The sequence below is a fragment of the Gobius niger genome (genome assembly GCF_951799975.1).
Source record: "Gobius niger genome assembly, chromosome: 1".
NCBI classification, from domain to species: domain Eukaryota; kingdom Metazoa; phylum Chordata; class Actinopteri; order Gobiiformes; family Gobiidae; genus Gobius; species Gobius niger.
The window spans coordinates 36,573,619-36,587,536 of record NC_136852.1 but is presented as its reverse complement, the minus strand read 5'-3'; the positions used below and the strand labels follow the sequence as shown (position 1 = coordinate 36,587,536).

The 13,918-nt window shown below is 44.4% G+C and overlaps 1 protein-coding gene across 1 annotated transcript; it reads right to left on the bottom strand.

Annotated features, from left to right (window-relative positions):
• Positions 1-792: 792 nt before the first annotated feature.
• On the bottom strand, positions 793-13,607 carry LOC306968429 (kazal-type serine protease inhibitor domain-containing protein 1-like). The gene is made up of 6 exons (XM_079563776.1): positions 13,010-13,607; positions 11,365-11,481; positions 10,901-10,971; positions 4,184-4,344; positions 3,960-4,107; positions 793-1,033 (listed from the first exon to the last, which is right to left on the bottom strand). The coding sequence occupies exons 1-6, from the start codon at positions 13,294-13,296 to the stop codon at positions 951-953; spliced, it is 867 nt and encodes a 288-aa protein (XP_079419902.1). The 5' UTR covers positions 13,297-13,607; the 3' UTR covers positions 793-950.
• Between the last annotated feature and the right edge of the window lie 311 nt (positions 13,608-13,918).

Sequence of the window (13,918 nt, the reverse complement as noted above, 5' to 3'; positions counted from 1 at the left end):
CTGTTTGCTTACAGAGGGATCTAGCGAGATCTCTTAACTTCTTTCTCAAATGTAAATCCTGCTGTTTTTATGAGAGAGTCCGGCTGCAGACCGACCCTCGAGTCCAATCTGTAGAAATAAGGCTAAAAGAAATGTAGCTTTATTTTATTTTTATTCAAACTCAATAAATTAGGAATTAGGTATTGAATAAGTGGGTAAAAGAGGAGATGATGTCGCAACAAAGAGAGGAAAATGCATTTTGAGAAAATGGCCCTTGAAATGACAATTTGTCAAATAAATCTGTGAGAAACATTGAATCAGGAATAATTACACACGTTATTTTGTGTTTTAGTTTAGTTTGTGTTGTTGTTTTTTCATGTGAAAGTGTATGTGTTAGAGAAAGAAAAACAACAACAGTAAAACAGTGTCTGTAGTGTTGCCTGTAGCTCAAACCCTTTATAAACTGTCCTGTCTCTTGCCCTAATAATCGTAGGACTTGTCCCTCAGTTACATTGGCCTTTTCTCCACCAGAGGGCGCACTCACACAGTCCAACCAAGGCTCCACATTGTGACAGCATTTTATTCAATCTGTGAAAAACGTAAACAAACAAACACACATTTTTATTGAAATGAAACATTTTTAAATACTTTCTGAGGCGTCTGCCAAAATGTTCCACATGTTCCACATCCGGTCCATAGCCATATTATATATTTGTAAACAGAAATATTTTCATCTTAACATTAAAGACAGGAGATAAATCTGAGGCACAAAACTCCATAACAAGAAAAGACACAAAAGGTAATTAGGTTTGGTCAATACATACAGACATTTTTCTTCACTGGTCAAAGTAGCAAAAGCAATTCGATTTCTATAATGAATACTTTTAACTTATTTCACGTTGACTGCTTATAATGATGTCAGATGTTGTGTTTCCAGTGGCCCCTGAGCGAGTGACATCATCAGAACATCTTCAGTAAAGGTCCTGGTCATAATCGCCGTCCAGAAGCTCGTTCATCTCGGAGATACTGCTGGCCAAATACGACGACAACTCCTCTGCAAAGGAGCGAGAGACAGGCAGGTCAACTATGAGCGGCTACAGGACCTTTTAGTGCACAGGTTCTCAAGTGCGGCATTACCCAATTCTAAAAGCTTCTTGAAAGGGACTATACGGAGTTTAAAAATGTTCAAATCAAGTATTTTCCTCCTCCCACATGTTCCAGCCATGTCCTACTGTAGAGAATGAGCCCAGACCTGTTCACCACAACTGCCTCTAAAATCCTGCACTGTCACTCACAAAGGTGTCCCGTCATGCACGAGCTTAATCTAGAACCTGCAGTTACACGTAAGGCCTGAGGTGGCAGTAGTGAGTATAAAATGACCAACATGCATCAAGTCTCTTGAAACAAAGAGTCCAAATAGCAAGGATGGACACAAGGATGAAAACGTAGCAAAAACAATGACGAATAAGCAACATAAAAGTTACAAAAAGCAACAAAAAAGGTAATAAAAAAGTCACATCACAAAATGTCAAAAGAGTAACAACAACACGGCAACAATGCAAGGAAAAATCTCTCAAATGAGGCTTTACCCTGGCCTATAGGCTCCAAGCTTTTAGATTTGGGTATAGCCGAGCGGAATATGAAAAGGCTCAGTCCTTCGTGGTCATTGGGGCAGATTTGATTTGCTAGGAGCTGTTTCTGCCAAAGAAACGGCTGTATACCTATCGATTCTCTGAAGTCCCTGACAATTATTGACATTGACCAAAGTAGATCAAATTTGGATGAATTGCCCAGGCCGATGCTATTGTCTATTGTCTTTGTCCTAGAGCCTCTCTGTGCACAGAGACTGGGACATCATTTTTCACAAAATCTTACTTCAGAGGAAAACTACTCAAATAAAGCAACCCCTAATATAAAAAAATACTCCTAATACAGAGAAATGAAGGTCCTTTTCACAGTCTGCAAAGGAAAAACAGCATTAAGACATCTCAAACACAGTATTTTTTGTAGTCGTGTAGTCATTTAAACCAGTGATTCTCAACCTTTTGGAGCCGCAAAGGTCTGCAAAGGAAAAACAGCATTAAGACATCTCAAACATCTCAAACGCGCCCCCCATTATAACAGTTAAAGGGGTTTGTGACCCCCCGCCCGGGTCACACTGTGAGAAATTTGAACATAAGCCGACATAATTCTTAAAAAACAAAGAAAAAAAACAAACGCCTAAAATAAAATTCATCAAATTATGAACATATAATGGCACTCTGGTAAAATAACACATGCCACAATAAAATATTATAATATACGCTAAAAAAAGCATGTCTATTTTATCTACATGATCTGGCGACCCCCTTGGGGTCCCGACCCCCATGTTGAGAACCAGTGATTTAAACAATGGCAGAACTCAGTGGGCTCAATCTTGTGTTTCTAAATGCAGACTACAGCGTAGCATCTTGTGCTTCGCAGGAGTTCACTTTGAGATCTTGCAGCTCCCCGACTTGTGGCCATTTAAAGGAACAGGCCACCGTTTTTACATACGAGATATGTTCTTACCTGAGCTTTGACGAGTTCTTTAGGACCTGTCTGATCTTCACCCGTGCCTTCAGTCACGTAAACACAGCGCAGACGGCGTTAGCATTTAGCCTCTCCCTCTCTCCTCTATAGCTCCAAAACAGGTCAAGATAGAAGCTACCAAGCTCTTCCACGTTTTCCCTATTTAAATATGGTTACGTGAAGTGTTCCACTACAAAGTATAATTACACAAAATTAAACAATGTGGATTTTCTAAGCGGATAAAAGGGGGGACTATATTGTAAGGCGTAATAATACCAGGAGTAGTTCGAAATCCGCGCAGTAATCTTCACTTTACTGCGCAGTAATCTTCACTTTACTGTGCGGATGCCAAATTACTCCTGGTTTTATTACGCCTTACAATATAGTTCCCCCTTTTATCCGATTAGAAAATCCACATTGTTTAATTTTGTGTAATTATACTTTGTAGTGGAACACTTCACGTAACCATATTTAAATAGGGAAAACGTGGAAGAGCTTGGTAGCTTCTATCTTGACCTGTTTTGGAGCTATAGAGGAGAGAGGGAGAGGCTAAATGCTAACGCCGTCTGCGCTGTGTTTACGTGACTGAAGGCACGGGTGAAGATCAGACAGGTCCTAAAGAACTCGTCACAGCTAAGGTAAGAACATATCTCAGTATGTAAAAACGGTGGCCTATTCCTTTAAGTAAGAAGGGGTGGGGTGGCCAAGGCGGTGTTATGTAGAACAGCCTTTTTCCTCCAACCAGACTCTGGCGGGAAGGGGGAGGGGTGAACATGTGCTTTTGTTTTGGTCACAATTACGGCCGAGCGAGTGCCGACCCGCGCTTCAGTGGTACCGGCTGTCAAGTTGGAGCCGGCCCTGGGCATAGGTGACCAAGGTGACCGTCCAGGACCAACCCACAGTTTGGTGCCCCAGGGCCTTGGCAACGCTGGCGGTGGCGTAGTGGTTAGCGCTTGTGCTTCAATGTTGAAAGGTCCCGGGTTTGATCCCGTACAGGGCCTTTCTGTGTGGAGTTTGTATATACCTGTGTCTGCGTAGGTTTCCATTAAAAACATGTACAATAGGCCAGGATGAATGAGAGTGTGGGGCGATGGATTGGCTACAATCATGCATGTTTACATGGACTCATGCATGTTTACATGCATGAGTCCATGTATGTTCATTACATGCACTGTCCCCACTTAATACACAAACACAATAAATAAATAATACCAAACATCAACCAATCATATTGTCCTGATGAGTTATTCAGACATTTATACTTTTATGAAAAGAGGCCAAAAGCGCGGTCCTCTCTCACCTACATATGAAATCATGAAGAACCATTTTGTTTTTGGTTGTTCATTTGTATTAGTGACTCCGGCGAGTGTAAAACTCCAATGTGGCCCTCGGCTCCAAAGGATTGACCTTCATTTTTTCCTGTTCTGCACCTTGAGTGAGGATCCGCAGTTGGGCCGAGGCCGACACTGTTCCCAGTTTGTTCCGAGCGATGCACTGATAGGTCCCCGCGTCCTGGAGTTCCGCCCCCTCGATCTGCAGCCAACTGGAGAGCTCGAACTGCAGAGGCCCGCCCCGAGACTGGACAGAGACGTTTAGATTTCAAATGTTTTCAAGCACTTATCCAAACAAATACAGACAGAGCGGCCAGCTTTACCTGCACAGAGAGGTGAGGGTCGTCTCCGGGCAGCGCCCCCTCCTGGCCCTCCCTCCTCCACTCAACGGTTGCCGCGGGAAACGCATAGACTTCACACAAAAAAAGGAGCAAGGTGCCGGAAACGTTGACCTGAGGCTGAGGGGGGACTTTTATAACGGGGACTGGAGGAGAGAGAGAAACATCATTTATTTAAAAGTCTGTCGAATAAAACACATTTTACTACAGCTGCTTCTTTATAAATACGTTTTTCCAGTTGCCGTTAACATTTCTCTTTGGATTCTTTACAGACTGGTTCATGCTAACTGCTCCCTATAGTTTTAGATCACTAAGATCACAAAGCAAGAAGACAGCTTCTCCATTTCTTTTCTTTGTTATCAAAGTTGCCTCCAATCTTTTTTGTTGTTGGTTATTTGTCTGGAAGTGAAGGCCACGCCCCCGGCCCCTGACATCACCGCTGCTCATTCCTTTGTCCAGCTATAACTGGTTCCGAATCAGCACCAGCTTTTGGACCCGAGAGCAGGGCTATAAAGGGCTATTGCTGCGTTCATGTGGTCGTCTGGAACTGGGGAACTGTTTTTTCCCACTTGGAAAATGCACATGAACTCGCTCAACCGGGGAAAACAACTGGGGAACTTGGGTCAAAACAAGCTTCCCGACTTCCGCACCTGACTGTGGAAATCAGCTCATGTGTTTAATGTGAGCTTTGAGTTCAACTCTGCAGCGTTCTTGAGTTTGGTGCGAGTTATCGTCCTTGGAGTAACATATTGCCGAGAGAAATGGCCGACATCAGTTCAAACAAAAAGAAAACATACTTGATATTTTATTAAATCAATGTTTAGCTTTTGAGATGCTAATGCCAAATGTAAATGGTTAGCTTCCCACGTAAAAAGTTGATGAATGCAAACCAACTGAGAACAATGAATCGAATCTCAGGAAAATGAGTTCTCCAGCATATGAACGCATCATAATATTGCAATGACAACAACTAGTGCAGTGATAAGAGGCACAGTATTTCACACATATTTTAACTAAAGTGTGAAAGTCTGAGGTCTGAACCAGGTCTTGGCGTGGTGCTATTTGTGGTGTGTTCGGGGGTTAATGAAGTATAGGATTTCAGAGCTGGAACACAGAGCAATTGTCGGGACTCACACCGCGCCCTTTCACCTCCAGCCTCTAACTTTCAAACTGAAACAGGCCTGTTCATAATGATCATAAACACAAGGAAATAAGAGCTAAAGCTAAAGCACTTCTATAAATATCTGCAGCGCCGCAGAAGGACTAAAGACACTCCCTCTTTAAAGAAAGAGGCGACTGTAAACGCTTTTGGCAGGTATTTGGTAATAATGTCAAACACATCTTAATGACACTTTGTTGGTTAGAAAATGTGATTTTGATCTAAATATCCAAGAAACTCTTCCGGAGGACAAATTTCATCTTGCTTGCTCTCATTTGAACATTTATGTTTACACACAGGCACGATGCGTTCCGTGGCATTTGTGACTTGTCGTTGTTATGTGTAAACCTCTCATTAAATGAAATGAAAAGATCTTTGTCTCTGCACATGCCCCTGTGTATATTTCTCCTGTTTTTAGCCACTGCTGTCTCCCACAAAGGAAGTGACCATATTTGGATTACAACATCATCTCGGTCACAGCCTTTCGTGCTACACGGGGATACCAAACATGTCAGTATTTGTGAATGAATAGGCGTGGGAAAGACCATGTTGGAGTCACTTCCTGGATAAAGGAAGCAAGAAAACGTCAGAGAATAAACATGGTAAAGAGAGAGTCTGCTCTGTTTTTACTCTAACACTCAAATTAAAGATGTTGAGGAGAAAACTACAGACCAAGTTGGGGAGGAAGCATGGCCTGTTTTTTCAGCTGATTCCCATTTTTACAGACGTTTTCCGAGGCATTTCCTGCAGTGAAGCCTGATGGGAATGCGCTGCAGCTGGGGTCTGGCTGACGTTAAACCGCGGTCCATCAGATCCAGACCGGCTTAACAGTGTCCAGCGAAGCGTAATGCGAAACAGCTCACCAACAGCTCACCAACAGCTCACAAACAGCTCACAAACAGCTCACCAACAGCTCACGAACAGCTCACAAACGCTCACAAACACCTCACAAACAGCTCACAAGCAGCTCAAAAGCAGCTCACGAACAGCTCACAAACAGCTCACAAACAGCTCACAAACAGCTCACCAACAGCTCACAAACAGCTCACAAACAGCTCACAAACAGCTCACAAACAGCTCACAAACAGCTCACCAACAGCTCACAAACAGCTCACAAACAGCTCACAAACAGCTCACCAACAGCTCACCAACAGCTCACAAACAGCTCACAAACAGCTCACAAACAGCTCACAAACAGCTCACCAACAGCTCACCAACAGCTCACCAACAGCTCACAAACAGCTCACAAACAGCTCACCAACAGCTCACCAACAGCTCACAAACAGCTCACCAACAGCTCACCAACAGCTCACGAACAGCTCACAAACAGCTCACAAACAGCTCACAAACAGCTCACGAACAGCTCACAAACAGCTCACAAACAGCTCACAAACAACTCACGAACAGCTCACAAACAGCTCACCAACAGCTCACCAACAGCTCACAAACAGCTCACAAACAGCTCACAAACAGCTCACAAACAGCTCACAAACAGCTCACAAACAGCTCACGAACAGCTCACAAACAGCTCACGAACAGCTCACAAACAGCTCACAAACAGCTCACGAACAGCTCACAAACAGCTCACCAACAGCTCACCAACAGCTCACAAACAGCTCACAAACAGCTCACAAACAGCTCACAAACAGCTCACGAACAGCTCACAAACAGCTCACGAACAGCTCACGAACAGCTCACGAACAGCTCACAAACAGCTCACGAACAGCTCACGAACAGCTCACAAACAGCTCACCAACAGCTCACCAACAGCTCACGAACAGCTCACAAACACCTCACAAACAGCTCACGAACAGCTCACAAACAGCTCACCAACAGCTCACCAACAGCTCACCAACAGCTCACAAACAGCTCACAAACAGCTCACAAACAGCTCACGAACAGCTCACAAACAGCTCACCAACAGCTCACCAACAGCTCACAAACAGCTCACGAACAGCTCACAAACAGCTCACAAACAGCTCACGAACAGCTCACGAACAGCTCACAAACAGCTCACCAACAGCTCACAAACAGCTCACAAACAGCTCACAAACAGCTCACAAACAGCTCACAAACAGCTCACGAACAGCTCACCAACAGCTCACCAACAGCTCACCAACAGCTCACAAACAGCTCACCAACAGCTCACAAACAGCTCACAAACAGCTCACAAACAGCTCACAAACAGCTCACGAACAGCTCACAAACGCTCACAAACACCTCACAAACAGCTCACCAACAGCTCACAAACAGATCACAAACGCTCACAAACAGCTCACAAACAGCTCACAAACAGCTCACAAACAGCTCACAAACAGCTCACAAACGCTCACAAACAGCTCACAAACAGATCACAAACAGCTCACAAACAGCTCACAAACAGCTCACAAACAGCTCACGAACAGCTCACAAACAGCTCACAAACAGCTCACAAACAGCCCACAAACAGCTCACGAACAGCTCACAAACAGCTCACGAACAGCTCACAAACAGCTCACAAACAGATCACCAACAGCTCACGAACAGCTCACAAACAGCTCACAAGCAGCTCACGAACAGCTCACAAACAGCTCACAAACAGATCACCAACAGCTCACAAACAGCTCACAAACAGCTCACAAGCAGCTCACAAACAGCTCACAAACAGATCACCAACAGCTCACAAACAGCTCACAAACAGCTCACGAACAGCTCACAAACAGATCACCAACAGCTCACAAACAGCTCACAAACAGCTCACAAGCAGCTCACAAACAGCTCATAAACGCTCACAAACAGCTCACAAACAGCTCATAAACGCTCACAAACACCTCACAAACACCTCACAAACAGCTCACAAACAGCTCACGAACAGCTCACGAACAGCTCACGAACAGCTCACGAACAGCTCACGAACAGCTCACAAACAGCTCACAAGCAGCTCACAAACAGCTCATAAACACTCACAAACAGCTCACAAACAGCTCACAAACAGCTCACAAACAGCTCACAAACAGCTCATAAACGCTCACAAACACCTCACAAACAGCTCACAAGCAGCTCACAAACAGCTCATAAACGCTCACAAACACCTCACAAACAGCTCACAAACAGCTCACAAACAGCTCACGAACAGCTCACGAACAGCTCACAAACAGCTCACAAGCAGCTCACAAACAGCTCACAAACAGCTCACAAGCAGCTCACAAACAGCTCATAAACGCTCACAAACAGCTCACAAACAGCTCACAAACAGCTCACAAACAGCTCACGAACAGCTCACGAACAGCTCACGAACAGCTCACGAACAGCTCACGAACAGCTCACAAACAGCTCACAAACAGCTCACAAACAGCTCACAAACAGCTCACAAACAGCTCACAAACAGCTCACAAACAGCTCACAAACAGCTCACAAACAGATCACAAACAGCTCACAAACAGCTCACAAACAGCTCACAAACAGCTCACAAACAGCTCACAAACAGATCACAAGCAGCTCACAAACAGCTCATAAACGCTCACAAACAGCTCACAAACAGCTCATAAACGCTCACAAACACCTCACAAACAGCTCACAAACAGCTCACGAACAGCTCACGAACAGCTCACGAACAGCTCACGAACAGCTCACAAACAGCTCACAAACAGCTCACAAACAGCTCACAAACAGCTCACGAACAGCTCACGAACAGCTCACGAACAGCTCACGAACAGCTCACAAACAGCTCACAAACAGCTCACAAACAGCTCACAAACAGCTCACAAACAGCTCACAAACAGATCACAAACAGCTCACAAACAGCTCACAAACAGATCACAAACAGATCACAAACAGCTCACAAACAGCTCACAAACAGATCACAAACAGATCACAAACGCTCACAAACAGCTCACAAACAGCTCACGAACAGCTCACAAACAGCTCACAAACAGCTCACAAACAGATCACAAACAGCTCACAAACAGATCACAAACAGCTCACAAACAGCTCACAAACAGATCACAAACAGATCACAAACGCTCACAAACGCTCACAAACAGCTCACAAACAGCTCACAAACTGATCACAAACAGCTCACAAACAGCTCACAAACAGCTCACAAACAGCTCACAAACAGATCACAAACAGATCACAAACAGCTCACAAACAGCTCACAAACAGATCACAAACAGCTCACAAACAGCTCACAAACAGCTCACAAACAGCTCACAAACAGATCACAAACAGCTCACAAACAGCTCACAAGCAGATCACAAACAGATCACAAACGCTCACAAACAGCTCACAAACAGCTCACGAACAGCTCACAAACAGATCACAAACAGCTCACAAACAGATCACAAACAGCTCACAAACAGATCACAAACAGCTCACAAACAGCTCACAAACAGATCACAAACAGATCACAAACGCTCACAAACGCTCACAAACAGCTCACAAACAGCTCACAAACAGATCACAAACAGCTCACAAACAGCTCACAAACAGCTCACAAACAGCTCACAAACAGATCACAAACAGATCACAAACGCTCACAAACGCTCACAAACAGCTCACAAACACCTCACAAACGCTCACAAACAGCTCACAAACGCTCACAAACGCTCACAAACAGCTCACAAACGCTCAAAAACAGCTCACAAACAGCTCACAAACAGCTCACAAACAGCTCACCAACAGCTCACCAACAGCTCACAAACAGCTCACAAACAGCCCACAAACAGCTCACAAACACCTCACAAACGCTCACAAACAGCTCACAAACAGCTCACAAACAGCTCACAAACAGCTCACAAACAGATCACAAACGCAATGTGATTATAGTTTTATTTTCCAACTGAAATAGAATTCTAGAACGTGAACGCAACCTATTGTTGATATTTTAAAATCCAAACAATGGACAGAGCCAGGTATAAATGTGTGGTTTATTTTGTGATATATCTGTATTAGTTTGAAATGCGGGATTTTGGATCTTGTTTAGTTTTTGAATAAGCTTTAGCTATTAGAACCGCCCTCGTGAGGCCGTCCTTCTGTGGACCCAACACCTGCAGGGGGAGCCATAAGGGGCGTGTGCAGTGTGATTTGGGAAGCTCCAGCTGCTCCCACGACCCGGCAACGGACAAGTGGAAGAAGATGGATGGATGGATGGATGGATGGATGGATGGATGGATGGATGGATGGATGGATGGATATTAGAAAAGTAAATCTGTAAAAGTTCCAATTGCCCCTTGTTTTTGGGTTTCAAAGCTCATTAAGCCCAGTGGTGCAGTGGTTAGACCCCAAAATCAACTCGGGAGCCCCTTCTGTAAAATGTAATTAGCATTTATAATAATTTAACGAACAAAACATTTCAAATCTGGATTCGTCATGTTAGTTTGGAGACTTTCATTTTGATATTTGGCTTAGTTTCACGAACATATGCCGTTTTCAGCATGTTAGAAATGTTACAAATATTGTTACACAATCATTGTGTGACCCGCGTACCCCTGGTTGGGACCCTCTGCTTTAGCTAGTGGCTGAGCGAGGCCTGTGAGCGGCTCCTGGGGTGTTGTGTGACTCACCGGTTTTGCACGGTCCCTTCACTCGGACCTTCAGCTGAGGGTTGGAGAAAGTGGCTTCTCTGAACTCACACCTGCTCAAGCAACAACAGACAGAGATCATGTTCACCTGAACCATCAGCCCAAACATTTTGACAACATACTTTTATTTCATCTCTTGACCAAAATGTTTGGTAATTCTCTTCAGTTTTAGTCTATTTTTAGTTGACTGAATCTAAAATGAAGTTATAATATTTATTATAATCCTATTTAATCAAGGTCCAGTGAATGCAAATGATCTGAGGCTTTTTAAACCTACGTAATTCAAGTCTCTTCTTTTCATCTTTATTAAGTCATATTTTAGTCAACAAAAATATCTGGAGATTTTAGTCACAGTTTTAGTCTCATTAACAACTTTTTTATTTTAGTTAGAAAAAATATTGTTCTGACTAAAGGTTGACAAAATGAACCCATCTCCCGGCTCTCACCTGCTCCTGTAGGTGTGTCCGTCGGTGCCACACAGCGCCTCCTGCTGGTCGCACACGCACAGGAGCTCGTCGCGGTCGTGGTCTGAGCGCGCTCCGGGACGAGGGTCCACCACACAGCTGGGATGGACACACAGACTGATCCATCAGTGTTCATCATTATTATGATGTCACAGACCAATGCTTATGTTGTACAAACTTTTGTTCCAGTCCAATCCCGGACCCGCCTCATTTGAAAGCTAAGACCTACAAAACTGACTCTGACTGCCACTTTTTCCATCATTCTTTTGGGGGGGGGGGGCTTTTTTGGCTTTTTCAAGTGAGGGTTAAAGCAGTATTAAGTAACTCTTGCCCCTAGAGGCCATAAGCACCACTGCAGGTGTTGTAGCAAGTTACGATTTTTTTACTTATTGTCTTGGAGAGTAAATACTACGCTGACAGAAAAGGCGAAGGGAGAGAGGGATATAATTGTACATCCAATTATACAATGGAAATCATTTTTTTCAGTGAGCTTTGCCCGTTAGCATGTTAGCTTCTTCTTCGTGATTCCATTAGTGTGTATTGGTGGATCCGGTCCGGTCGGGTTTTCTGTCCAGAGACACCAGGGGGCGATGAAAGACCCTCCAATCATCCCATAAACACTTGTATTACCCCCACAGGGACTACAGAAAGGGTTTATTAAGGTAAACACGTTACACAGTACTGCTTTAAGAGGCTAAATGGATTGAATGGGTTTTGAAACTACAATTTCCCAAATGAATCTATGGAGAAGTGGCGACTGTGCAATAATGAAGTGTTTATCCCGTCTGGTCTGAAGCAGGAAGGGCCAGGTTGGTTCTTGGATGTGAGACCGTCTGGAAACACCAGGAAACCTGGGTGAATGTAGTGAGTGAGGGTGGTGGGAGGGGCTGATGGCACAGACTGGTTGCCTTGCTTCCATCAGTCTACCCCAGGGCAGCTGTGGCTACAACAGTAGCTTATCACCACTAAGTATGGAGTGAATGAATAATGTGAAGCGATAAAACTGATTGTAACTGCCCTCGACGTGAACTAGGAGCTGGTTAAACTTTGACTCAAAGACCAGACGTGACCTTCTTGAATTTGACGCTTTCATTTTCAGCCTTGCCATTGAGTACAAAATAAAAAACTGTTGGACAAACAGAGAAACAGACTACAGTTAGGAGGTTGCCACGGCAACATGACAACTGGTGCTCACTAAATAGCTTATTTGGATAATATTACAAGTTCATTTAAGATAAATATTAATTCTAAATACCTATATAACTAAAAATACTCCTTTGAACACAACAAATACCCACAGGCGTTGCCTTAGCGGAGGCAAAATAAAAGGTACAAAGGCTTTTGCGTGTCAGACATCTCAGCAGCAAGCTAACGTCTGAACGTTGCTACGGGAGCTATTTATAGCACTGGGTGTGACCCGCCAAAATAACAGCGGTAGTTTCAGAATAAAGGTCTATGTAAAAAATATACTTTGAAACATGCCATGAGGCAGAACACTGATTGTTTTATAGAGTTTTCAGAGAACATTCATTTACTCAACCATTGTCTTTGCGACGTCCTGACTGCGACATTTACAGCATTTCATTCCATGTGCCTGACTGTTATGCAGTAGGGGGCGCTGTCTCACCTCATGCCGGCGCCGCAGAGCCCGAGCAGACGCGGCTCAGGCCCGGGGTCACAGGCCTGTCCCAGGACGTTCCCACATTCCTCGCAGCAGCCGCACGCCCCCCTGACCACGCCGGCCCGGCAGCCCACCGCGGGAGGGCAGAGCGTGGGGTCACAGGGCGGGCAGCCAGGGGGCGCTGCAGACAGGTGCCAAAACGGGTCAGGAGAAGAAGACGGTCCCGGGGTGGGAGGGGGGAAAGTCCAGACCAAGTGAAGACTCCAGACGAGGATCAGGAGCGCCTTCGACATTTCACCACAACTCAACTGTGGAGCAGGGCTAAACACGGACTAAACTTGGACTTAACCAATCCAGGCTCAAGTCAGGGCTGGAAAGAGGACCAAACCAGGACTAAACCAGGACTAAACCTGGACTAAACTGGAACCAGACAGATTTAACTTTAACACAAAATCAGTGAAGGCCACAAAACTAAAGACAGAGTTAGGTCTGTGCCTGGTTTAATGAACCTTGGCCAGGACTAAATTAAGGACTAAATGAAGATGGAAATAGAACTAAACCAGGACTAGGGCGAGTCCAAGCCTGGACATGGGCAAGTCAAAACCAAAACCTAAATCAAAACAAGGACAAATTAGTCCTTAACTAGGATTAAAACAGGAATAAATCTGTCTAAACCGGGATGTCAACAAGTCAGACTAGATCAAAACCAAGGACTCAGACACTAGGACTGAACCTTGGTTAAATAAAGACTAAAACAGGCCAAGCCAAGACCGTATCAGGACAAAACACAGGACACAGAAGAGCCAAAACCAAGTTCAAAGGAAGTCTAAAACAGGACTAATCCAGGACTAAGTGGTACTTTAGAGGGACAAATCAACAGTGAATCTAAAAACTAATCTAAAATCCAAAACTAAA

Bases quoted from the DNA above. Each gene is read 5' to 3' on its own strand.
- LOC306968429 (XM_079563776.1), bottom strand. From the start codon at position 13,296: ATGTCGAAGGCGCTCCTGATCCTCGTCTGGAGTCTTCACTTGGTCTGG. The intron at 4,345-10,900 runs GTGAGTCACACA...TCTCTCCTCCAG, and splicing joins GAAGGGACCGTGCAAAACCG to TCCCCGTTATAAAAGTCCCC. The intron at 4,108-4,183 runs GTAAAGCTGGCC...GTCTCTGTCCAG, and splicing joins ACCCTCACCTCTCTGTGCAG to TCTCGGGGCGGGCCTCTGCA.